The 25,344-nt window shown below is 39.3% G+C and overlaps 1 protein-coding gene across 4 annotated transcripts in view; it reads left to right on the top strand.

Annotated features, from left to right (window-relative positions):
- The window catches only part of RABEP1 (rabaptin, RAB GTPase binding effector protein 1), a 49,348-nt gene that overhangs the window by 3,170 nt on the left and 20,834 nt on the right, over window positions 1-25,344 (top strand). For 2 of the 4 annotated variants that reach the window (XM_055714897.1, XM_027806410.2), the window contains 3 exons: window positions 15,628-15,756; window positions 17,941-18,144; window positions 19,424-19,584. In XM_055714897.1, the coding sequence (XP_055570872.1) occupies window positions 15,628-15,756; window positions 17,941-18,144; window positions 19,424-19,584 (494 nt within the window). Of the gene's footprint in view, window positions 1-10,472; window positions 10,618-10,731; window positions 10,772-15,627; window positions 15,757-17,940; window positions 18,145-19,423; window positions 19,585-25,344 lie in introns of those variants that run through there. The other 2 variants (XM_055714905.1, XM_055714900.1) reach the window with 2 other exon arrangements.

The raw sequence follows: 25,344 nt of genomic DNA, 5'->3' as shown, positions 1-25,344 counted from the left end.
ACAGTATTGGAGTAACTTGTTCTTAACCCCTCTGCTTAGGCTGGTGAAAATGGTGTGTTTCTTGTGGTTGGAGATTACGCCAGCTCTCAGTGGAGAGAACTGCTCAGCTGTACAGAGGAGATTGGAGGATGTTGCCATATTGATTTTAGTACCACTGGCAGTGCCACAAGCTGCATTGTTTTCCTGTGGCAGTAATCTGGGATCCTGACAAGAGATGAGACTTGCTGTCGCTGTACTTCTCACATAGCCCAGAGGCTGAGCATGGCTAGTGGAGGGATTTGGGATGTCACGTAGAAAATGAAGTAACAAAACTTTAGCCTTGGGCAATTTCACATGTCTAGTTGTTTTCCTTATAAGTATCACTTTTAAATGAAATTGAAGTATCTAAAACACAATTACTCATCTCAAAAGCTAGGTGTGGTTGGTAGGGGACTGGTTTTGCGGGCTGATGTGCAACGCTGTGTTGTTGATGTAACTGTCAAATGTTAAACTCTTTTTCTCTTGGGGAGTAACTTCAAAATTGTTGGTACTTTCCCAGAGTCAAAAAATTTCTTCCCTCACTTTCATTTTGCTTGGTCCTCGGTTTGTTATTATTGAAAAGTTACTAATATTATTAAATAAATATATTTTTAATTAAACCCCACAAACTTTGAAACTTTTTTTTTAAGCTGTGTGTTTTTCTGTACCAGTTCAGTGGAAAAATCTGGGATTTGGCTTCAAGAGTGAAACAGACAGCTTGAACGTACATGTTTCCACCTTTTAGAATTTCTGAAGAAGTTTTGATCTGCACAGCAGGTCAGTTTGCTCTGGTGTGGAAATACGCATGTTCAGGGTGTCTGTTTTCATGTTGAAGCCAAGTCCCAAATCTCTCTCTCAATTTTGAAAAATACTATGACCCTGTTCTTTATAATTAGCTGTTGACTCGCCTGAAGGCACAATGAATATACTTTTAACATGTGGACTGACTCTCTCTTGCATTTTGAACACTGGAAAATACAAGTTCTCTGCCCGTTTGTATTACTTCTTGGTCACTTCACCATTGTCACAGAGAAGATGGCCTTAGTACTGTTTTCGTCGCTTTCTGGCCTGATGCCTCAAGATGCTTAGTTGCTTTCCCATAGCCCTTTGTGGGTGGAGCAGAATCCCACTGTGGAAGTAGTTTCTGTGTGCTCCCTTGAAAGTGATTGAACAAGGAATTTTGTTTTAAAACTTTTAAGAAGCTCAAACAAACAATGTCTCAGCATGGGAGTGGACCAAATCCCATAGACTTCATAATGTATGATAGCTGAACGGCAGACTTCCTGGGTTTTCACTCCAGTCACTTTATTAAAAAATACTTCCCAGATGTGAGGTTTTCTATATTACATGTAGGTATTTTATTATATTTGGCATTTTTTAAAAAAGAAAAATATCTAGGTTAAAAAAAAAACCAAACAAACAGAAGGCATGAGGTTATGGCTTTACTCTGAAGTCTTCCAAGACAAGAACTGGTAACACTGATGAGCAGCACTTACTAAGCAGACTTCTAAGCAGTCTCTGACAGCAAGGATGGGGGGTGGGCAGGGTGAAGACAACTAGCTATGAATGCCGTTGTGTGTGTATTTAAGAGCAACATTTTTCACTCCAAAGGCCTAGTTCTTTGAGTGGTTCATAGTCTTGCAGAATTGTTTCTAGTGTCTGATTTAGTGGTGTCTGAGTTAATGGTACTAGCCTCTGCAAGTTATTCTATAAATAGTGTAAGCATTGTGTAATTTTAGTCATGGTATAGTCAGTTCAGCATGATGATGAATTATCTCTGGAAAAATTTAAATCAGTGGGTATCTTTGTATAAATTGACATAGGAGGCACAAGTGAGCAGCGTACCCTTAATATTTCTGTGTCTTTCAGAAAGAAGAGCTTTCCTCTTTAGCTTTTCACTGAAATATACCTGGTGTTTGAGAAAACTTGTGGGTTGTCCTGTTGCTTTATTAGCAGTGCCTAGAGTACCTTAAGCATGCAAAACTGCAGCATGACTGCTAATATGAGGTATTGGTACGTTGTGTTTTGCTTGGTTTTTTTTTTTCCCATTCATGCCTGCTTCTGTGAGCCATGACTCCTGTTGGCATTCAGCTAACTTGTGGTGGTGCTTCTCTCCTCCCTGTCCCTATCCTGTGCTTGTCTTCCCTGGCTTGATGCCTCCAAATACAATGAAGAGGAAAAAATAAGAGCTTTTGAATCACCCTTCACATCTGTTTCCGCCTCCCCTGGCAATTTCTGCTTCCACATAGTTAAGTGGCAGAAATGTGGCCTTACTTGACCTTTGGTCACAGATTTTTCCTCTCTGGTCAACATGACAGCCAGTCATTTGACCTTGTCTTAAGCAACTACTGCTCTTCAGCTAATCCTCCAGTTTCCTCAGCCTTCCTTCCCAGCCATCACCTCATCTTTAAATATTGCTCTCTCAGGCCTTATGCAACCTCCAGTCTGTGGCTGTCCTGTGTACCTTGCCCTTGTTTTGGCAGCTCCAGTCTTTGCTCTGCCCTGCAGTTAGCACACCCTCAGTCCCAGTTTCCTCCGTGCCTCCCTTCTTCTTCTTCTAGAGACAATCCCATGACTGTACAAACTTCCTCTGAATAGCATCTTTTCTTTGCCAAACGTCATTGCTCCCTAGCTATGTTGGATCTTAGCTTGTTTGCTCTCTTTTGAAGCATCTGTTTCTTTAAACAAAGATCTCTCCATTTTTGTTTACTGAGAAGGGAAGATCTTCTCGTGCTTTACTCTTGGTGTGGAGCAAGTCCTCCTCTGCTTTTCAACCCTGTCTTAATGCATGTTCAGGTTCTGAGTCTTTTCTCAGTACAGCTTATAGTGTTTTGCAGGCAGTGAACTTCATTTACCTATTTATTGTGAGGTTGGCTAACCAAAGGAGAGAAGTGCCTCACAGATTGCAAAAATTAATTGGTGGAAGTTCACTTAGGCCTCTTGGAAAGGTAGAAAAATGTAAGAGTTCCACCTCTTAGCTATCAGAGCCATTCTGCAAGTTGGTATCAGTAGAGAGCAGGGCAGGACACTGACACTGCTGCGATTTGCTCGGTTTGTTCTGTGTGTCGTTGAGCCCTGTCTTGTCTCTTGTGTCTGCCAGTGTTAAGAACTGAAAAATAACGAAGATTTAAAAAACCTAACAACAACAAAAAAATCAAACAAAAAAATGGTGAGTCACACTGAGAGAAGAAATTTAAATTCAGGAGGGATTTTTTTTATTAATATTTATCTTCTTGTTATATTCTGTGGTTTCTGAAAATGTTTTTTAGTAAAACTATGGAGCAAAAATGCAGTAACGGAAGTTATACATGGCAGAGTGGATCAGATCAGAAGACAACAGGAGCATTAACTGTGTGGTGCTCCAGAGGGAATAGCTTGTAGGTGAGAGGAAAGACTGAGGATCAAACCAAACCGGCTTTGTTATTATAGTGGTGTTGCCCATGCCTTTCATAAAGTGACCTGAGTAGACTGTAAGGGTTTTATTGCATCTCTTTTCAATATGTGTTTTTAACATACAGGTAATTGCAACAAGATTTGAAATGCTATTTAAATGGCAACAAAAGCGAGAACTATTCAAAACGGAAGAAGAAAGAGTGTTCTCTCGCTGGTTTTGTCTGAGTGTTTCCATTTATAACTGTTTATCCACCACACCCATGCCTTGGTAGGGTAACTTTTTGTATTTGCATGGGTGATCACACTTAAAATACTTACCAACAGAAGTGATTTGTGTGTTACATTTAATCTATTCTACAGCAGTGCTATGCAAAACGATTAGAACAGCGCCATGGTTAGTTGCTTAAAAGAAGAAAAGATGCATTAACTTGCAAACAGTAACTTGGATACAACCACGGAGTATAAAACTATCCATACATATGTCTTTTCAGTGTCATTGGCTTTAATCTACATAGGAAGAAACACAGATGAGTGTTAGAAGTTATTGCTCAAGCGGTAATTATGTTAACAATCTACTATAAATTTTCATGTCTGGTACCCTTTGAGAAAATGTCTTTTCTAAAGCCTGCTGAGGTTTGTATTAGACTCCCATTGACTTCATACACAGGAATTGGAACATTCATCTCACATTAACAGTACTCTGTGCCAAAATCACTGTGAGATAATTTAGCTGTGGTGTTACTTGGTTTATTTTGGTGAAATATGAAGCATAAATTTGGCTCTGTTCGTTCAAATCATCTGATGAGCTGGCATCTTTGTCATGTGCTACATCTTTTAGGTTTCCTTTTAAAGATTGGTTTCAAGGAAGATTTTCTTAATTGTCAGCTCTCATTGTTTATATCTTCTTCCTTGCACACATCCCTAGCTACAGCCCTAAATTAACGGGAAAGCAATTAGACAAACTGTATTCTGTGCTTGACTGCTGCTTCTGGCTGTGAGCATATTATAGCTGTCTGTCTGGCCTTCACAGCTTCTGTTTGAGTTTTAGGTGGAACTGGAGATAAAGATGCTAAATCTCTAAATGGTGTAGAAGCTCCTGATGTTACAAAGGTTGCATTCATTTGAGGCACTGAGGCTTACATTTAGTTGATGATACATCAGGAAGGGTTGTAACGGCATGTTATTGGGTCTAATCTAACTGTGGTTTTGTACTAGCGTATTTACCTTCAAGTAGAAGTAAATGTGAGCCTAACCTTATTCTGGAATACAAATGTTTTCTGATATATTTTTATCTCCAGCTCTAGGTTTTGTACCAGTCTAAATACATCTATACTGGAGACACCCTTTCAGTTGCATTTTTTCAAAACTGATGTGTATACAAACACTGATGGGAAATCTGAGCTTTGGAATTTGCTTTCTGATACAGATTAAGTCTGTAAGCTTCCCCTGGAGAGCTGGAATGGAAATCAGAATTTGAGGAAGGTCATTTATCACTTGCAAATGACAGTCTTAAAAAGTATGTTCTGCTGCACAACTACACCGATCTCGGTTGCCACAAGGAAGAGTGCAGGACAGAGGGAAGGCCAGGCTATCTCTTTTGGCCAGCAGTGTGCACTTAGGCTTAAACTGTTTATCAAACTATACCCATAGGCTGGCATTTCACATTTCAGCTAAGCCAGTCTAGAAGGTTGCTTCTGCTGAAAGGATTGACCCTGCTCTCTTCTTCCTGCGCCCATAGTCGTGTTCCCGTCATTTCCTTTGTGTCATTGGACCCATCACTGAGCCAGTTCAGCGCAGTCACCCAGTTGAGAACTTCTTGCTGCTGCATTCACGGGTCTGAGTGATTTAGTGAAGGACCGGATGAGTGTTAGAGCTGGACCACACAGTAGCAATATGAGTGTCCAAGGGTATCGTTCAGACTTTTTTTTTTTTTTTTTTTTTTTTTTTTTTCCCAGTTTGAACCAGTCTGTGTCTTTGCTGTCATGTTTGTGCCAGTTCTGGTATATGCCCAGCCAAGTGATAAGCGTGATCCGGGACCTAGTTTGGCTGAAAATTGGTTTGACTCACCCCCCTCCTACCCCTCAACTTTTTTGCTGTATCACTTCTCTGATTCTGTCACTGCACAGCCTCAAAGGCTCTTGTAGCTGGGTGGGTAGGGATAAAAGCATGTGTGTCGGGGTGAGGTGGGAGCGCTGAGTTACCCTTTCAGATGACCACTGGTACTTAAGTTGATTTAAAATGATTATAACTGCTGGCTTTGTAAAGTCTTCATGTTCTATATTGCTTGTACACCGTGTGTATTTAATTTTTTTAAAAAAAAATCATGCTGGAGGAGTTTTATTCATTTCTAAATGTTTAGGAACTCATTTGGTTGACAAGTGGTAGCAAAAAATATGAATATTTAGAACGATGGCTGTGTTTTCTGTCAAGAAATAGATTATACAGGCTTGGGGGAGTAGTAGTCTGTTGTTCTCAGGGAAACTATTAAATTGCTGTAGAAACCTTACTCCAAATGATAGGAACTGTATTACTGTTCCTTATCAAATAAAGATGTTAATAATTTATTATTTGTCATACTGTATTTATGACCACAGTGTCTCCATAATTACTTCTGGCATCAATATTTCCCAGGCCATTTATTAAGATTTATATCCTTTAAGTGATGACTCTAAGGTACCATATTTTTATGCTTGCAACCTGCTTCTCTGACAGCTAATACTTTTAAATTACTATTCCTTGAAAGTCAGTCTTCACCTGTTCCCGTTCTCTGTTTATTCTCTCTTTACCAATTTGGGTGGCCAAATTATGTAAGAAGGGATAGGGAACCACAGAGGGTAAGACATCTGGTATTAAATCCCTTTTGTGGTGCTTGTTCACATTCATAACTCTTGGGATGTGTGTGAATTGCTGCTGTTTCTGAAGCTTTACTCATACCTGTAAAAGTGCACTAATGCTGTCTGGTAGCTGCACATGTGGAATTGAGTTTGCACGCTATTACTGATTATGTCAGCTTTTGAAAATGTCCACAAACATGCTGATATGCTTTAAACGGCAGTCTCATACCTGTAGCAATGGTAAGCTAGAGAAGCCATTGCCTACATAAATTTCTCTTTGGTTTACATACAGTGACTTCTCTTTGGTTTACCCTGCATAGTTTTCTTGATCTAGCTATGTACTCGTCTCTCCAATTAAATATTTCACTTTTTTTACCTTCCTTTGAATTGTAAGGTGTGTTAAATCATCACTAATTTGTTCTTTCTTTCTGCTCAGAAATTGGGAAGCAGAGTATTTGGAATGGTCTGTAGCCTGAATGCTCTCAAAGCTACACCAGAATTGTTGTCCCTGTGGCAAACAGCAAGACAGCATGAGATCTAGGGTACCTAGGGGAAATTTTGAATTAATGGAATGGTTTTGTTTTAATGATAATGAAATTATTTATTTAATAATTATATAATAATTATTAAATTATTTTATCAAAGAGAACAATGCAGTAGGGTTGTTCTGTTTTGTTTTGCTTTTTCCCTGTCAGCTGAGTCATACTTTATTCACTTTTTTTTCCCCAAAAGAGGATAGCCTTTAATAAATCTGTAGGCGAAGTGATAAACATTTATAAGGAGTCAAAGGAATTTTTATTTTCCCTCCCACTGAAAATGAGTCAGCAATTAAATTATCTTGAAAGAAAATTCTGTACCGAGTTTCTCATCTGGGTCTAGCAAATGTTTACGTTTTAAGAAAACATTTATACTAGTGGTGTTGAGAGTGAGAAATTGTGTATATGGTCTCCTGTATAGTGAAGTGCGTGTCAGAATCTTTCCCTAAATATCTGTCAATCTGAAATATTCTTATTTGATTGGAACAGCAGGTTTCTGATGGTTCACTAAAACAGACAATATCTTTAACTGAAATTTTGTTTTTCTTGCAAGGCAAGATAGACTGAAAACCTCACCGTCAAGTGTAATTGCCACGTGAAGTAGTTTAATCTGTTCTGGATTTTGTGGTTATAGCATGCAAATGATGAGATGTGGTAGTGTGGAAAAGCCTGGCAGAAGCATTCCTGCGTGAATACGAAGACTCATTCATATTTTTGATGTTTTGGTCAGGAGGAGTTACGTACCTTGCCTTTTTGGGGGTCTTGCTTTAAAATACTGCGGAGGGGAGATCAGTGGCTTTGCTGGAGCCCTTCGTACAGGCTGAAGGAGCCTCCTCTGCACTCCTGCTTGAAACACCTTATGTTGACTATTTAGCTTACCAGTTAACAAGGTAGAAAAGACTGATGAACTAAAAGGAGTGGTGAAAGCGTGCATGAATGCTGCCATGTTTGCCAATGCATTGTTGAAGCTTAGATGTATTAAAGGCTCGAAAAGCTTTGCCAAAGGGATCAAGTCAGGCTGTGACTGCGGGGTACAGTCTAGGTAGATCTACCTAGGCTAGATTTGAGCTGATAATGGTGTAATTGTAGCAGCAATGACACTCAGCACAAGCTGTGAGCCCTTTTAGAGAAATCTGGCCAGTACTTGGATACTTAACCTTCCCTGAGTTTTGTGCTGTCATCACTGTGCTCTTGTTTGCTCAAGCAGTGACTAGTTTGAGTAAATGTACACAGCCTGTAGGGTAAATATACCCTGCATAAAGCCAAGAAATCATTGAGCTTTTTTCCTGCAGTGTTTTTTTTTTTTTTTTTTTAAATTGATCCTCTTGTAAAGAGCGGTTATAAAAATGAAAAATTGAAAATGAAAAATGAAAAGAGCTCCAAGCACTGAGCGGGCAGGGGAAATGCTGATGATTGTGATGAGAATGATAACTCAGTTTTCTCCATTTTGTGTTGCTGTAGATGAATTCAAAGTTCACTGAACGGTAGCTTGCTGTTGACTTTGGAAATACTGTGATGTGCATTCAAGCTTACCAACACTGCTTTTCTGGGAAGATTCACTGATGGTAGCAGCAGGATGCAGCCAAAATGCTTTCTATAGGATACGATCTGTTGTGATGTCCGGTTGACTTTTCCAAACCTGTGATTCACTGCTGCCCTATTAAAGTTATCACTGAATTGATGAGGCATAAAGCATGGTTGATTCTCTTGAAAAAATGCTAACAAATAGTGTTTTCCTGAGGGGTTGTTCTCCCCAGCTGTCAAAACATCACTGGCAGAAAAGAAATGGGGTAAAAACTAATGATGGCAAAACCCCTCATGCATAAAGTGGAGAAAAGTGTGTGCACGAAACTGAGAGGTCTGATGGCTATTCTAGTGAAATGGTGAAGGAAAGAACCAATTGCTATGATAAGGGATGGAGGAAAAGCCAGACTGTAATGATGGAGGTAGGGACTGTCCTTGGGAAGAAACAATGCTTTTAGCAAATGAAAGAGAGATTGCTGGAAAAAAAAATTACTGTCAACGTGGACATAAGTGATTAACTGCGTTCCTGTGATACTTGATGTGGGCAAACACTGTTCCATTGCAATCTAATATAAATAATGTTTAACTAAGCATACATTTAAAACTAGACTTAAGTTACCTGGGGCCAGAATGACTACGTGTAGAGGAGGTAAGGAGCATTACTCGTCACAAGAAGTGGGCTTACCAAAACTGGGAGGAAGTCTGGTGTGATTCCTATCAGGAATGTCAGGGGATGGAGATTTGGACCCCAGAATCGTGACTGCCTGGTTTTGTGTCCAAGAAAGAAGGCGAAGGAGGCAATAACAAAGCAACAAAGCTGTTAGTATGTTGTGAGTGCTGTGAAAAGGGAGAAAAAGTGGGAAGTGGAATTAAATGGGGAAGGAGAAACAGTACTTTTTGCTGTATAAACGTATTTTGGGTAAGATTTCAGTAAAAATGATTGCACATTGCAGATGCAGGACAGTACGTTGTTTTACTAATGAGTACTGAGTTACTTTTGGTAACTGGTGTTTGGCCTCATCTTGGAGATGCTGTCATGTTCATTTGCCTGCTCTACACTTCTGCATCAATTTAAACCAGCAGCACCAGCTGCAGCTTTGGTGCTGAGCAATGCTTCATGGTGAATAGCAGCTACCTCAGCTGGTGGAAGCAGGAACATGATCTTTGAGATGACGTACCTGTGAAATGCCGGCAACTCATGCAAAATGCCCTGAAGATGGGCATAGAAACAATTATGCAAGTTTTTACAATATCATGCCAAACATTACTTAGTTGTTATTGCTTGTGGCTGTTCAACTGTGCAGGATTAAGCCATTTAAAGAACCCTTGTTTTCTCTTCCCTTTGTTTTTGTTCTCTTCTTGATAGTATTATAAAGAGAATCCTCCCATTTATTCAATGCACCTCCATTTCTTTAGATTTTAATAATTTTAATTTGGTGATGGCTTTTTTTTTTCTGATGTCCTTAATGTAGCATGTCATACAGTGTTTAACATAAAAAAAAAAAAAAAAGGAAAATAGAGAAGGAATAGGCAAAACTAAGACCATAAGTTATAGTGGCAAGGTATGCTTCAGTCATTCAGCTTCGATGAAAAAATAGTATTACTTTCAAACTTTAATAGTATATTGCAAATTTCCACTTGATGTTAGTATAATATTTACAGTGTGGTTAGATGTTTCTAACATGCAGTGCTCAGTTGAATATTTTTGATCTTGCAATTATCGATTTACTGCAATAAATAAAAAGCTACTTGTAACAGATCCGATGCAGCAAGGCTCAATTCTGCATTGTAAGCGATAGCTGCATTTGTCAGCAACACAAGTTTTGATGTACGTAGCATTAAATTTGTACTGGATTGTTTGCTGATGAATGTTTAGTCAATAGTGAACACATTGTGGATGTCGAATAACCTTCAACTGTGCAATAAACTAGAAATTGTTGGATGAATGCAACAATGTCTCTGAAAGCCACCACTCTGCCCAAAATGGGGAACTGCTGGAGAGTAACTTCTGCAGAGCTGCTTACTGGTGGTGATACTGGCAAGCCACGGCATGTCTCACATTGCACAGCTGTAGGTTAGAATCTTTTCCCTTTTTTTTTTCTTTTTTTTTTTTCTTCTTTTCCCTTTCTGTAGCTTAGTTATCATCATTGCATGTAGTGCAGTATGCTCTAAAGGAGAGGTGTGATAATCCAGGCAGATTTGTTGCCACTCTGAAAAGGAAGGTGGCGAGTGAGAAGTCTGGTGTCGTTCTCTGTCCTCAAATAAAACTAGGCAAGAGTGTGCTCACCAGCAAGCTTCAGCCATTTGTCCAGGTAAATAAAATGCTTGATGCTTCCAAATGCTAGTTTGGGAAAAGCAAATAATTCTTTTCTTCCCTTTTTTTCCTTCAGTTTGGTCTGCTGCTGCTTAATATCTGTATGTAAAGGCAAAATTTTTTTTCTATGAAAATAAAGCAACCATCATTTGGTAAGTCAGGAATTCAGTTCAACGTGCTTATTAAAAGAACCATAATCTATTCCTTTTACTTCTGGGTGCCTCTTACAGGACAACTGTATTGGGGTATATTTTAAAGAATGTGGTGTTTTGAGGATTAATTTGGGGTTTTGAGGGGATATTTTTTGTGTTTGGTTTTTTTCAAAAACAAATCCTGTTTGAAGAAAATTAAGTAAATCTGTTTGCAGTCTAAATACATGTCCTGGTAGCAGACTCTTGGATTAAAAATCTATATAGTAACATAACTGTGGTTCCAATGTGATGTCATGATAGATGGAAATTAGTACTCTTAGGAAATGAGCATAAAGAAAAATGAGCAGCCATATATTTTTATTTTTTCATACTTCTGTCTCGGGCAATCATGGCAGGAAAAGAAAAGTGGAAAATGACGTAAGTATGGCAGAAGTGATTATTTTTAATTTTTTTTTTTCCTTCCGATAAGTTTATAGTGTGTATCACTTCTGATTATTTTTTAGATTTCGGCTATGTAGGACTGAACTCTTGATGTCACGTTTGACACTTTAAATATCAAGTAGAAAGCTTTGTGGCATTAATTTTATAAATAGACCCAGTACTCAAAAATAGTCTTATTGATAATCGGCTTTGTCTGTCTTAGTTCTGGAATGGTCACTACGTGTTTGTGTAACTGGAAACTTTGTCAAACACAAAATTTAATCCTTCTGGGAGCTGATCTGTGGAACAGCGCTTAAGTAACTAGTCAGGAAGAAATGTGTGTGTGTGTTCCTGTCTTTTCCTTGAACTGAAATTTTGCCGTGTAGTGGGTTAAGAGAAAGTTTTTATCTTTTTCACAAGAGTTTCACTTTGTGTACTGCAAGTCGTCGTAGTTCTCCTGTAAGCTGATGACTCTGAAATGAATTTTGCTGCCTTTCTTTTGAGTTCTTCTACCTGGTTAAGCCACATAATAGCATATGCTGTACTTCGCTGCAGTGTTGGTGTTAAACAGGGAGATTGGTGATCCCTGCTTCTGACCTGAAAGGTCTCTGCAAAATCTGTGTCGTCTGTTAGAAACAAAGCTAATAATTTGATTGACATGTCTGAAACAAAGCTAATAATTTGATTGGCATGTCTGTCATCGGTAGCCTATTTGCCCTAATACTCTGGAATAAAAAGTGCTATTTACAGCTAATAAACTGTTGGCCCAAAGGACTACTTGTTTGCTTGTTTGTTTTTCAGTTTGGGATATCAATTTTAATTTAAATTTTTTTCAGTGCTATTTCAGGAGTTAAGAAATCAGGTCTTTAGCGTTTTGGTTTGTTTCTTGATGAGTTAGGGGCCTAATTAAGGAATTAGGTCTTCCACACTACTGCTCTTGTGAAATACAGCATGTTCTGTACCTGTTTTGATCTCGTATGTAACACAAGATCCTGTTTCAGTTGCTCCACCAGAACTGACCATCTATCAGGCCGTGTTTACTATATACTTCGTTGGTGGTGTTAAACATTGATAGCTGCATTTCTGTGCATGGAAATAGGAGCATAGAGACGGCGACTCCAGCAAGCTAATTAATACTGTCACTGCAAAATGTGGTTTGGTTTGGAGATTTGGTTTTGTTTTTTTTTTAAAAAAAAAGTTGATAGCCTGATGGCGAATAAAAAGTTTTCTTTTTCAGCTCCATTACTGACCTAGGGTGACTTGGACCTAAATTCAGAGCAAGAAGCAAGCTATAAATGCCAAAGACCTAATTGAAAAATCTATGAATGAGCTTATTTCCTGCCATTGACATCAATGTGTTTCCAGGCAGGCTTCAGTCTGTGGTGTAGCCTGCCGTTACCTGCAGCTGGCAGCTTGGGTTCATGCTTTCATTTTGGGAAGTGGAGTATCTGTATGGCCATAGTACAAACCGTACCCCCGGAGAAGAAGAAAATTTTTTTGTAAGCTTAATCATTTATACTTGGGAGAAAGGCGGTAGCTGTCATGCTGTCTTAGGAAAGAAATCTTTTGCTTTTTACACACGTGCATTTTAAGAGGTTGATGTATGGCATAGCTTATTGTCCTTAAGTTTCTGTGCCATGTCTCACTGTGTGGATATGCCAAGGCTTGTCCTGAGCCCTGTATGTAGCACAGGTAGTAAAACCACTTTAAACTTAGTAGCAGAAGAGAAAGAATCATGTTAATACACAGTTGCAGTGATGCATGACCTGCAGTTGAGACCTTAAACTGTTCGTTTTTTGAATGGGTACAGCTGGTGCTGACACCTGCCAGAGCTGTTGTGGTGGGGGTTGGTTATTTATTTATTTATCTCTTACTTTTTTACACATAACTGCTAGGCTGCAGAGGGGTAATACTGTAAAATGGTAAATATTTAAATTGCATTTCCTGCTTGGTGACCACCATTCCTCTTTTGTTTGGGTGGGAGGGTTTAAAAAGCATGAGCCTGTTGTTCCCCCAACTTGAAGCGCTTGAAGTTTCTGCTCTTGTGGTGTCCTCTCATCCTTCCATCCTCAGCAGAAGCAACTCTCTCCTTTTGGAAGAAACGCACCTTAGTCGCTTTGTACAACAGCTTTCTGATGGGAGCAGTAGCACAGCTGCTGCCGCCTCTCCACCAAAGAAAGATGGGAAGGGAAACAAGTGACAAGGAGTGCTTGAGCCTTCGCTGGGGCTGGGGGGGGGGGGCGGGGAGTTGGCTGGTGGCGGCAGTTGATTTGTTAACTTTCAGAATTTGTAATTGCGGAATTGAACAATTTTGTGTCTGAATCTTCCAAACGGTGTTTGTAGGGGGAGCAGTGTCCTCACTCCTTGCTGTGTTCTGGACCCCAGCGTGTGGTGCCAGGCCTGCTGGCACGGAGCTGCCGGTGGCTTTAGCGACCTGCCCCTGAGCGCGGCAGGCAGCTGGCGTAGGCTTGGGCGCCTCTGATGGTTGCCTCTTGAGAGCTGAAAGGGTGAGATCAAAACCAGCTCCTGCGCGGCAGGCATGGCGCCTCACAGCTCGGAGGTGCAAAGCAGGTGCTGGCGCCGCTGGCAGCATCACCCTCCCTCGGAAATATAGTCAAGCACTTGGAAGATTTCCCTTTGGAAGACTTCAGCAAGAGATCAAAGGCAACTCTTTAGCCTTGGGAAGTGGTTTTGCTAGCAGAGCCTGGCTCCATGTGTGCTGTTTCTTTCTTTGCTCTCGGTGTGTCATCTTTGCTACAGGTTCCTTGCATTTTCTGGAGAATACTGTGCAGTTGGCTTTGCACTATCCAGGTAGGGGTTGCTGGCCAGAAAAACTGATGTGTTGATGTTAAGGTTATAGAAAAACAAAATGAGGATTTCAGTTAAAAAGCAATGTTAAAGTTTCTCTAGTCCTGTATCTAGAGATAATCTGTTCAACTCTATCAGATAAAAGGTGTAAGTGCTGTACTTTGTAACACCATAACCCCTCATAACCAGCAATTGGTAAAACACACCTGTGCTTTTAAAAGATCCTTTTGTTTGTGTCTGCTCTTACTCTAAGTCATCTGGTGCTAAAAATAAATATAACTCACCCAGTCTCAGAGGCATTGACCATCCAGTGTTTTACCACTGTAAGCTCTAGATCCAGTTCTGGCTGTTTGTAAGTCTAAATGTTTGATACTGACATCTTGTAGCCTTTGTACTATGTTTTTGCTACTTATTTTTGGTGGGAAGCCTGTTGGGCGTGATATGTAGATGCTCCTGATGGATCAAGATTTTATGTATCTAGTCTGTGCTGTGTAGAGGCTATAACCGAAGTGATTCAGCTTTGCACAATGGAGTTGGAATGTGTCCATAAAATGCTTTTGCAGAACAGATAGAGAATTGTGGTGAGGAACATTATTTGTTCAGTGCATCGCAGCATGGAGATGGGTTTTGTTCTAGCTCCTCTGTCTTCTGTTTCTGTTTTGTATTTGAATTAAGAGGTGCGCAACATAAAACTGTCTGGCACCTAAAACAGGCCTATACTTCTTGAGGTGCAAAGAAGTTAGTTGCACAGGAAGATCGATATTACAAGGTCGGTGATTGTGTGGGATCTTTATAGCATCATACAATGGCATTGTATTTTTTTTTTCAACACAACTGCATCATAGCAGTCTTTAGGTGCCTTGTGGACTTCCTACTGTTCCTCCTTTTGTTGTACCACCAGATCAACTGCTAACGTGGTAAATACTGGAAAATAGTGTGATGTATGTGCGCCCTTGAGGATTTCTGCCTGCTGGAAATGAGGAGAGTTTAATCTTACGATCAGTTATTTCTTCATAGATTGTCATAATCTTTTGGTAGACCTCACTGGGTATAGTCTGGTTCATCTTCTTGGTGATTGTGCAGAACTGATGAGAGGAAAGATAATGGCACCTAATTTTTAGCTTACGGGTTTTTCTGTGCTTTGTTCTTCTATAGCTGTTAGCTGTGCAGCTGTCACTTTGTTTTCTTTGACCTCAGCCTTTGAGAACTTGGTGCTTTGTTGCTCAGCCTTTACACACTGTTCCTCTGCCTTGCGACTAAATTCCCAGTGTTTTGGAAAGAAGCACCAATAGAAATAATTCTGGCACTGGTGGGTTTTTCCCCCCCATTTCTTCCTTCATTGTATATAGAAAATTGTGGTGTTCTTTGGGAGATTTATTGTTTTCTACAGAATTCCCTCCTACATGCACCTCTAGTGCTGCAAAGATACCCAGTTATAATTGGTGCTACAGTCTAAGAAAACTTATCTTCCTTAGTTGCTTGAAGGACTCCTACTAGTTGTCCTGATGTATCGTGGGGCAACAGCGGAGCTAATGCGTAAAGATATTTTGAAAAGACTAAGCCTCAAACTTGCAGAATGAAACGCCTTAACTGTTATCGACATACTTTATCTTCTGTTTTATTTTTAGTTGCTCTTCTACAACGGGTAGCAGAATTGGAAAAGGTCAATGCAGAATTTCTGCGCACAAAACAGCAACTTGAGCAAGAATTTAATCAAAAGAGAGCAAAATTTAAGGAGTTATACTTGGCAAAGGAAGGTAAGTTCTCCATTCTCTGGATTATTCTAAAGTTTATTAAATATCATCTTCAAATAATCCCTGTATGAAGAATAACCTTTGTAATGCAAACTGCAATTCCCCATTTGCCCATGCACGCTGCTCTGCTTTTTTTTTTTTTCTTTCCCCTGGTTAAGGGTAATTAGGATTTAAGGGGGGTTTCTGCTGGGATAGTTGACTGCATATCCAGCGTGGTTAGTAGGATAAGGTATTGTATTTAATTTGCCAAAAATGGAAAAGTAACAGTAGCCTTTTAAGTAGATATAGTAAGAACCTAAGAGACAAGCAGAGAGTAAAATTCAGTAGGTGGCTATTTAGCTTCCTAGAATGAACTTTCAGAATTAAATTTAAAGATTTGCCTGCGTGGATCGGAGTCAGCAGAGCAATTTGATGTACGTGCAGAAGCAGCACCACTGAATTTCAGTACTAACTTTCTGAAGTCATGGTATGCTCATTATCTCTGAACAGCAGCTGATCTGGTAAATAGAAAGGCTTAGTCTAGATGGTGTGCTGTTTGTGGCTGGCTTTTCTATTTAGAATTAATTTGTCTTGAATTTCCATCTGAGGTAGAATGTAAGCAGCAAACATTATAAAAGTTTCAATACCAGCCAAGGGCATCTGTTTCAATAACACTCTTTAGAGGAAAATTTGAAACATATGAGCTCAAATATCTGATGAAGAATTGGACAGTAGAGAGATAGCTGTTGTTCTGAGAGCCAAATTGATTTATTTCTAATCCTGATGATTTTCCTGTCTTTAACATATGAAAGCAGAGCCAGAAAATAATGCATTAAGACTGCAGCTGCTTGTATAAGCTTATAAGAGCAGAAATACAACAGGCATAATGAAGATCAGATCACACAGAAGGCCTATTTCTTTGTGTCTCTAGCAGCTGGATGAAAGGAAATTTAAGATACGAGACACAACTGGTGAGATCAGCAATAATTCTCTCTTTTTCAGAACAGTCAAAAAATAGAAAATAAAAATAAATTGTGATGAGGGGAAAAAAATATCCAACTTTCACATGTACTGAATCAAAAGGATACCAGGGAGGATATACAAGCAATTACTTTCCACCACCCTCATCCCCCAAGATTTTTTTTTTTCCCCTTCCTTTACTCCAAGACCCTTTCCTAAATGTATGTTGGGATTGTTGCAACCCATCCTTAATACTGTTGTTTGAGAACTAAGTAATATAAATGCTACAGGATCTTGTAGGGTTTTTTTGGTTGGGTGTGGGTTTTTTTGTTTTTTGTGTTTTTTACACACAAGGTTTAATGCCCTTTAGCGTACCTATTTGCCTCTGAATTCCATGTTCTCTGTCAAGAGGGAAGGTGTTGGGCACCAGGTTTGATTAAGTTTTTGGGTCTGAGGGAGATACATGGAAATAGCTTGGTGTTTGTTGTACAGTGGCCAGATGTTTCTGCTAAAAGCAATTGCCACTGGAATAGTCTTATGTGGGCATAAAACTATTTTGTGGTAGTGCTTTTGGAGGTAATAGTATAATACATACCCTCCAGAGCTTTTTGCTTCAGATTAACTGAAAACTCAGGAGGATGATGTGAAATTCCTGTTCATAGTTGCAACAATTAAAGAAGTAGTGGATGCTCCATTGAATGTAACCCTTTTTTCAGTAGAACCTCAGTTTTATCAGAGCCATGGTAAAAAGCAAATTAGGCTGCATAGTTTTCTTGTGTGGGCTCAATGTAGTGGTCACAGTGTTTCTGTTCAAGAAGTATGAGGTTCTATCCAAATTCAGGACCAAGTTGGTGCCAAAAATGGGGGAAGAACTGTCTTCCTGTCTGTTGTTATCTTTTTCAGACTCATTATCAGAATGAGTTACATAATGATGAACTCATTAAAAGCACAGTTCGCTTCAATCAGGTATATTGTTTCATAGGTTATACCTACAGTGTCTGCTTTGTGGCTGTGCCCATGAGAAGGTACTTTGTTATTAAAAGGCAAGGGCAGGCAAGCAAATTCAAGAAATAATGTTCCTTTAAAAGATACCTGCTAACATTTGTTCAGTTTTTATGGGTAGATGCTTTAACACCAGTGCTTCCTTCACTCCTTCATTAGAGTGCTTCTCTTTGCCATAGCAACTATGGATACTCTTCAGATTGAATTTATTAATCAAGCTAAATGTAAATAATAACTACTTTTCAGAGGACCTGAAAAGACAAAATGCAGTGCTGCAAGCAGCCCAGGATGACCTGGGACAATTGCGGACCCAGCTGATGGAGGCTCATGCTGAAATGGAGAACATCAAAGCTATAGCTACAGTATCTGAGAATACAAAGCAGGAAGCTATTGATGAGGTGAAGAGACAGTGGCAAGAAGAAGTAGCTTCGCTACAAGCTATTATGAAAGGTAACAAGCAGGCAAGCCGCTGCGGCTAAGCTCAGACACCTCTTTAGTATGCATTTAGTGATCCGTGCCTGCTCTTGCACTGAGTATGGGTAGCTGCTTTTCAAGCCTTGGCAAAACTGGGCCACAGAAATGGTGGATGAAGCGTAGTTCCCCAGTGTGTGTGGAAAGGAACTTGGTGGTTCTTCTCTGTAAATATGAGATTAGATTTTAGAAGGAGTCATGGCAATGGGAACTCCCACATATATGCAAAGCATTTTTTGAGGGACTATGAATGTGGTACTTTATGCTTCCATGAAGATAAGTATGATGCATGTAATTTGACAAGCCTGAAAACAGCTTTAGGCTGACAGCATGATTCTCTTCTTTCCTTCTGTGTAAACATAGTTCTGCTGTCAGACAGTTGTGTCCCTCCAGTACTGTCACATGGACTTTTCCCCAGGCTAGTAACTGAACTTGCTGCTCTGTGTCAGTCGTGGGTGTCTTTTTTTTTTTTTTTTTTTTTTCCTTGATAGTTCTGAGCTATTCTTTGTTATGTTTGCATGTTGCCCAGCTGTTGACATTTCTCAGACAAACAATGTGCAAGGAACCAAATGCAGGATGTAAACTGGGGACAGGCTGTTGCCATAACAGGCTGTTTTCTTAAATGTTCACAAACAGGATCACAATTTCTTGACCCTACGACCTGTTGGCAGTTTTTCCATCACCTGATTATGCTTTTCCCCCAGAGAAGACAAATCTTCATGTATATTGAGTACACAAATTGCTGTTTATTTATGATCTACATAGTGCATGAACCTAGATTAAGGCTCACTTGTGCCAGCTGCTGTCCCTATGTAAACAAAGACAGCTCCTTACCTGAAGGGGTAATAATAATAACAGAGCAATGAAAGCTGTGTGAGAAGTTCTAGCTTCTTTGAATTATGGAGTAAGTAAGTAGGGTTTTGGTAGTTTGTTTGGATGATGTGCTTGGAGGTACAAAATGGGCTGCTAAATAGGATTTTAGACATGTATGTTATTTTTAAATTAGGAGTTACACAATTTGGGGGGGTTATTTGTGTTTTAATGATGGTACAAATTAGGATGCAGTTCCTTTGGAGCTTTTACTTAGGTGGTTGGGTTTTGAGGCAAGAATCAAAGGGAAGAAAGAGAAAGGGAGAGTTTGCTGTTGTCCTAGTTTTGATCAGTTATGATAAATCATTGACTAGTTGGAAATGGCAGTTCCTAAAGCTCTGTTTTTTATCTTACATTGAAAATAAGTTTTGAAAATGCTGTTTTATAGAGACTGTTCGTGACTATGAGCTCCAGTATCATCACAGGTTGGAGCAAGAGCGAGCTCAGTGGAATCAATATCGAGAAAATGTAGAACGGGAAATAGCAGAGTTAAGAAGGCGACTGTCTGAAGGTCAAGAGGAAGAAAACCTAGAAAATGAAATGAAAAAGGTACATTGAGATCTAGTTTTTCAGATTCTGTTTCAAGATGCACTTATGTTGTTATGTGTGAGTTCCTTTCTATGGCCTGCTGTAGTTCCTCAGAAATACACACAGCCTCGTTCTGCCAACTTTCAACTCTTTTGTTCATGGAAGTCATTGTGACCTAGTCCTGCATTTGAATCTGCAGAGGTATTGTACCTGATTACATGGATTCGGTACGAGGATTGCACCTGAGAAGATGGTAAGGTTTGGCCTTCAGCTTGTAGAAGCAGGAGACCTTGTAAAGTCTCTTGATGTAACGTCAAATGAAGTCGAAGCCCACTTCAGATTTTTCTGGACTGACTGCAGACTTACAAAATTTCCTTTACACTTGTGCACTTTTGTTCCCTTTCTCAGATCCTATAAACTTCTTTTGAGGTGTTTAATGTGCACTATATCTAAAGTGTCTTTCGTCTTTCTTTAAGGTAAGCCGTGTTTGTGCAACACAGTATTACTGGCTTCCTAGGAAATACAAAACCTTGCTGTCACAAAACAACAGGCTCTAGATGAAAGATAATTGCCCTGGAGTTTGGAAATACTTTGCTGCTGTTGTTGTTCCAAGTTCTTTGACTTAAAAAGAGTTCATAGAAGTAGATTGAGGTGCCTTGTGTTGAGTTGGGATTATTTTTTGTTCTTGTGGTTGAAGATTTGGTGTATTTCTCTTTCAGTCAGGGGGGAAATTGAATCTGTCATAATAGATCAATATATTGGAAACTTTGATTATTATAAAATCTTGCATTTAAGTGAATTTGTCTTCTCAGCAGGCTTACAGTAGTCTTCAAGTATTTGAAGACAATTTTAATGTAATAAATGATCCTATATTCAGTAAAGGAGTAGATTAATGTCTGATAATCCACCACATAACTACATTTCCTTGTTTCTGCTTGCTGTCAGCAGAAATGCAGTATTGAATATCCCAAACATTCCACATAATACCTATTTTACCTGTTTTTACTATGTTGTAACAAGCAATCAGCATTAGGTTGCAAAGTGGAATTATTTTTCTGAGACTTGCAATGAGATTCTTGAATGTTGCTAGTTGTGGTTGCATAATTGCCGTGTGCTGTTTGCTGTTCATGTAGTCTGGATTGATAAAGGTAGAAGTGAGAGTAAAGCCTGTTTGCCAACGTGCTGACTACAGAATTACTGCCACTGGAATTTTAAGGCATAATTTAAGAGAAAAAAGACTTTGGTTGAAGCTGGAAGGTTCAAAATTGGATCAGCGTGGTGAGTCTTCTAGAAACAACCCAAAAGATGCAGAGTTCGTAGTGTGAAAGTCCTGGCAAGGCATTACCAACAAATTGCCGTAAGAATTTTCAGAAAACAATCTCTCTCGACCGAGAGAGTCTTTCCAATAACTAAAATCTCAGCATTCTTTTTTTTTTTTTTAAATCTGAACGTACTGATCATGTAACAGTTGGAGCTACAAGTTGCTCAGATGACAGCGCACCTCACCTAAACTTAGTGCCTTTGCTATGTGCCAGTTAGCATTTAGAAGTTTAATATATCAGAGAAATAACACTTTCAACTATACCCCTTTAAAAGGGAAATAATTCCCTTGTGATCCTGAAGGAACAGGTGATCAGTTTATTAATCACTTCATTAATAGGAGCTTGGGAGGCTTTTAGGCCTTTATTAGCTTCCTTTATAAAGCAGAGGAACATGTACGTTATGTAATAGGAGGGGGAGGGGGAAATCTGATCTTTGGAGTGCAGCTTGAAATAATTGCTTAAACTGCTTTGCATGATTTTTTTAATCTTCTTTGTCATTAAACCTGTGAGTTTTTTCCTCAGAGAGACTAAGAATTAGATCAAAATTAGGAAAAGGACATTCAGTTTTAACTAAAAACAAACACAAGCAGATCCCAAGCCCATAAAAAGTTGTGTTTGCCTAGCAAAATATTGAATATTCATGCCTCAGCAGTCAGTGAGAAAGGAGGAATTTTCTTGGGATGTGCTGTTTGAAGATTTGTGATCAATTCCTCATACAAAATGGCTTTTCCAGCCAATAATGTTGTATTTATGCTCCATTGTAAGGATGGATTTATTTTATTTTAAGGCATAAACTTGGAAAGAGTTTTTTAAAAATACCTGCATCTTCTAGCCAGTTGTAGGGAATCTCCAAGCATCTCAAAGGAGTAAAAAAGTACTTTGCTTTCTGGGTTGTAAGTAGATGCTGTACCAGCATATAATATGTCACAGTTCTTAAAACTAGCAGAAAACCATACCATTGTCTAGCCTTCTCATTGAGAGGTGAGAATGCACAGAGCAGAGACAAGACTGCAAGCCATACATTTCAGTCCAGGGCGCCAATCTTCTTGGCTGTCTTGACTGGATCATCTCTCAGTTCAGTTGTGTTCAATATGCCTGTAAAACCTATTTTAAACTACAAAGAAAAACCTGTTAAAATTAATACTGAATCCACGTAATCACTAACGATTATTCTTGTTTGGATACTTATTCCCCTGAAAGAGATGAATGGTAGATAACAAATGTTGCTCCAAATTCTGTAAACCTCTCTTTGAATTCAAAGTTTATTTATTTGGTTGAGTGTATGGTTTTGGTATGTATGCTGTCAGGCTTCCACTGTGTATGTTATTTATCCTTGTTTGGGAGCACTTAGAGCGGGTGGATAATGTTTTGATAAGCGTACTATTTTGAGCTGTATTTGCTAGATTGTGACTACTTTGCCAGAGGTATCCAAACCTAGCTGCAAACCTGGTGTTTGGTGTTCTTGAGCATCTTCTCGTCAGAAAGAGCATGACTGGTGGAACACGTGCACCTGTCTGGAAGCACCTATTTTGCTTTTCTATGTAAATATATTTCAGGTCGGAAATTGTCAAGTCTCTGTAGAAAACTTGTGTGTTCTGTTACTTTTATCATAAAGCAATGATTTCTAAAAAATCTGTGCTGAAAATTCTATAGATCTCCCTGACTCAAAAGGGCAGTTCTGATGATAAGCATGCTTACCTAGTGATTCATCTTTGAGTATACGTATTGGTGATTTATAAAAATCTCTCTGTCTTCCTGCTGCGCTGTAATACCAGCTAGGTTTTGGAGTTTTGTTATCTCAGATGCTAAAAGCAGTCTAGCCATAGCAGCGTGTACTTCCATGCAAGCTCTCTGCTAAATAGTGGCTGGGCTCCTTCTGGATGATGACTTGGTGGGGATGAGCCTTGCCACTGGCAAAATGTGGCTAGTCCTTTTTTATTCAGACCTCATTTTCCATTCAGGAAAGGATCTGGCTTGCTGTTGGATGAACATGGAGACTCTTCTTAGCACAGTTGTGTCAGACTGATTAGCAGAAGCCTACAGAGCAGGTGTTTTGCATGTAGAGAGGGCAAGGACAACCCTCCTGTTATGAAGTATATGTGTTAGTCAGAAGTGGGGAAACTGGAAAGGGAGAGTAATCTCTTTTCTGTGAGAGTTAGCCATAAAAGCTGATATACAGTCAGCTGCATTAGTTGGTGGTGATAGAGCAGTGGGATAGATTTGAAGGAACTCCAAATGATTTACTCCTGCTTTCAAGAGAGATTCTCAAATTGTGTCTGTGTGTTTCTGTCTCATGTTTAAGGAACAAATCCAGGTACAGTATTACCTGAGATTTCTTCAGCCAGGTATTTTGTTCTTCTGAAAGTGCTGGCTGGAGTAACAGCAAAGGATGTTCAGGATTGCTGTAGCTAGCCATCAGGCTAACGATGCAATGGTTTGCGTGGTGACTGGGATTTGTTTGAGCATGTCCACTCTGTGGAGTCATCTTCACACTGTGGTCTGTAGGTCCCTTGCAGCATGTTCTTCAGCCGTTGTGCTGGGGAAGCAGGTTTTGCTGGGGCAGAAGCAGTTTTTGATTAGGTGATGAGTAGATACAAGCTGATAATGTGTAAAACCTTGCTCTTTGACAGTGAAGTTAGTCTGGCAAAAAGAAGGAAATAAACGTTTTAAGGATCACACCTCTGGAAGAGTCTGAATAACGCATTTAATACAGGAAATGTGATGCTGTGGCACCCCTTGCCATGTGTGACAGTATCTTTATGTAGCATTTTTTGACAGGATAGATAATATTTTATTAAAAGACTGAGTGGGAGCTTTAACCTCAGTTTGGGAGTCTCAATAATTATACTTTACCTTCAAAAGCAGACCCAGTGACCAGCACTCATTTTGTTAGCAGATAAAGGCTATTCTAAGTGCTTTGTTCAATATCACGCTGACCATTAATGTGGATCCTTGCCCCCCAACCTCCCCCCATCCTTTTTAAAAAAAAAAAAAAATAAGAAAGGATTGCAGTATGTTGCAACCATAGTATCAATCTTCAGCTCTGTTTACCAAGCAGTACAAGCTAGAGTAATTTTTCTGCCAGGTGGAATTTGATACAGTTTTGTCTTTCCAATTGGTTGCTGTTCCACATTCTTGAGTTTGCTTTCCGAGAACTTTGTTTCTCTGAACTAGTTGGTTCCAACGTGGATGCATTTGTTGCTCTATATTCAGTGTTGAACTGTGTGAAATCAGACTGGTGATGAAATATTCCTGCAGTTATGATAAATAATTAGGAAAAAGCTTATTCGACAGTCCTAAAACTGTTCGACTGTCTTTAGTCTGTGTGAGTGAGCTATAGGTAGCATTAAATGAATAGAACCAGTACAATACATGAGATATAAAGCAATCTTTGAACTGCTCCCATCTGTTTGAAAAGTGTGATTGATGAGTTGCTGGCTGCAGGTGACAGGGTATGCATGTATGTGTGACATGTCACATGTCCCTCATATTGAATTCACTGTGTCATGTGATGTCCCTCTCTTTCCTCATGAATTTTATTTGTACTCTTCGGACAAGCAAACTAGCAGTGACTATATATATATATATATATATATAAAATATCAGAAGTGAATGAAGCATGAAGAAATTTAAATTTGTTGTTGTTTATAGAGTTTTCTTCAAAGCTTTTTAGAGCCCAAGGGCCTGGTAGCATTTGTATACTTGACAAGTATAGCAATATTATTTTGTTTTATCTATTAATTTTAAGTTTAGAAAACTTCAGTGGTTAAAAATATTGTCTGTTTTTCTTGCTGAAAGTCTTGCTCGGAATACCATTGTCAATAAGCTTACCAGAAACTGAAAATCCAATGTGTAGCTTCTAAGACCCGCCTTTTAGCCTTGATTTAAAACAAGACGTGAATGTTGTCTTTGGTGGCTGTCTTTGCTGATCAGGGTTGAAAAGTGTCATCGTTTGAAACTTCAGCTTTTGGGACACAGCTTTTCCTTCCCTGCCGAGATCCTCCAGTAGAAGGTAGAGAACAACTGAGTATTCTGAGCCTTCGTACATAAACCCCACCTGAATTAGGTTGCCTAAATTCTTTGTGGCTTGAAGAATTTCGCTGCTGTGGATGTTTGAGTGTTCTGCTTGCTGTTGTGGAATCTATGGGAGTGGTTACTCTCACTTGGAATGTTTTTAGTGCATCCCTTAAGGAAAGCCAGAGCATTTAAGAAATGGGGACGTCAAGGCAACCCTTTGACATGCGCAGTTCTGAATTTCAACACTGAATGCTATTCTTATTTTAATATTTGCTATTTTTACCTGGTTCTTTCTCGGCTCAACGGCCCCTGGCGCCCATCAGTCTTATTGTTCTGTTGTCCTGTTTTGAACTTTTCAGGAGTACTTTTTGAAAAAAAATAATGGATTTTTTTGATAAATTGTCTGTATATAATTTTGAAATACTTAGCACTGGGTTTTGGT

The sequence above is a fragment of the Falco cherrug genome, chromosome 1 (assembly GCF_023634085.1).
Source record: "Falco cherrug isolate bFalChe1 chromosome 1, bFalChe1.pri, whole genome shotgun sequence".
NCBI classification, from domain to species: Eukaryota; Metazoa; Chordata; class Aves; order Falconiformes; family Falconidae; genus Falco; species Falco cherrug.
Note: the sequence above shows the minus strand (reverse complement) of the source record. Positions and strands in the feature narration are given on the sequence as shown.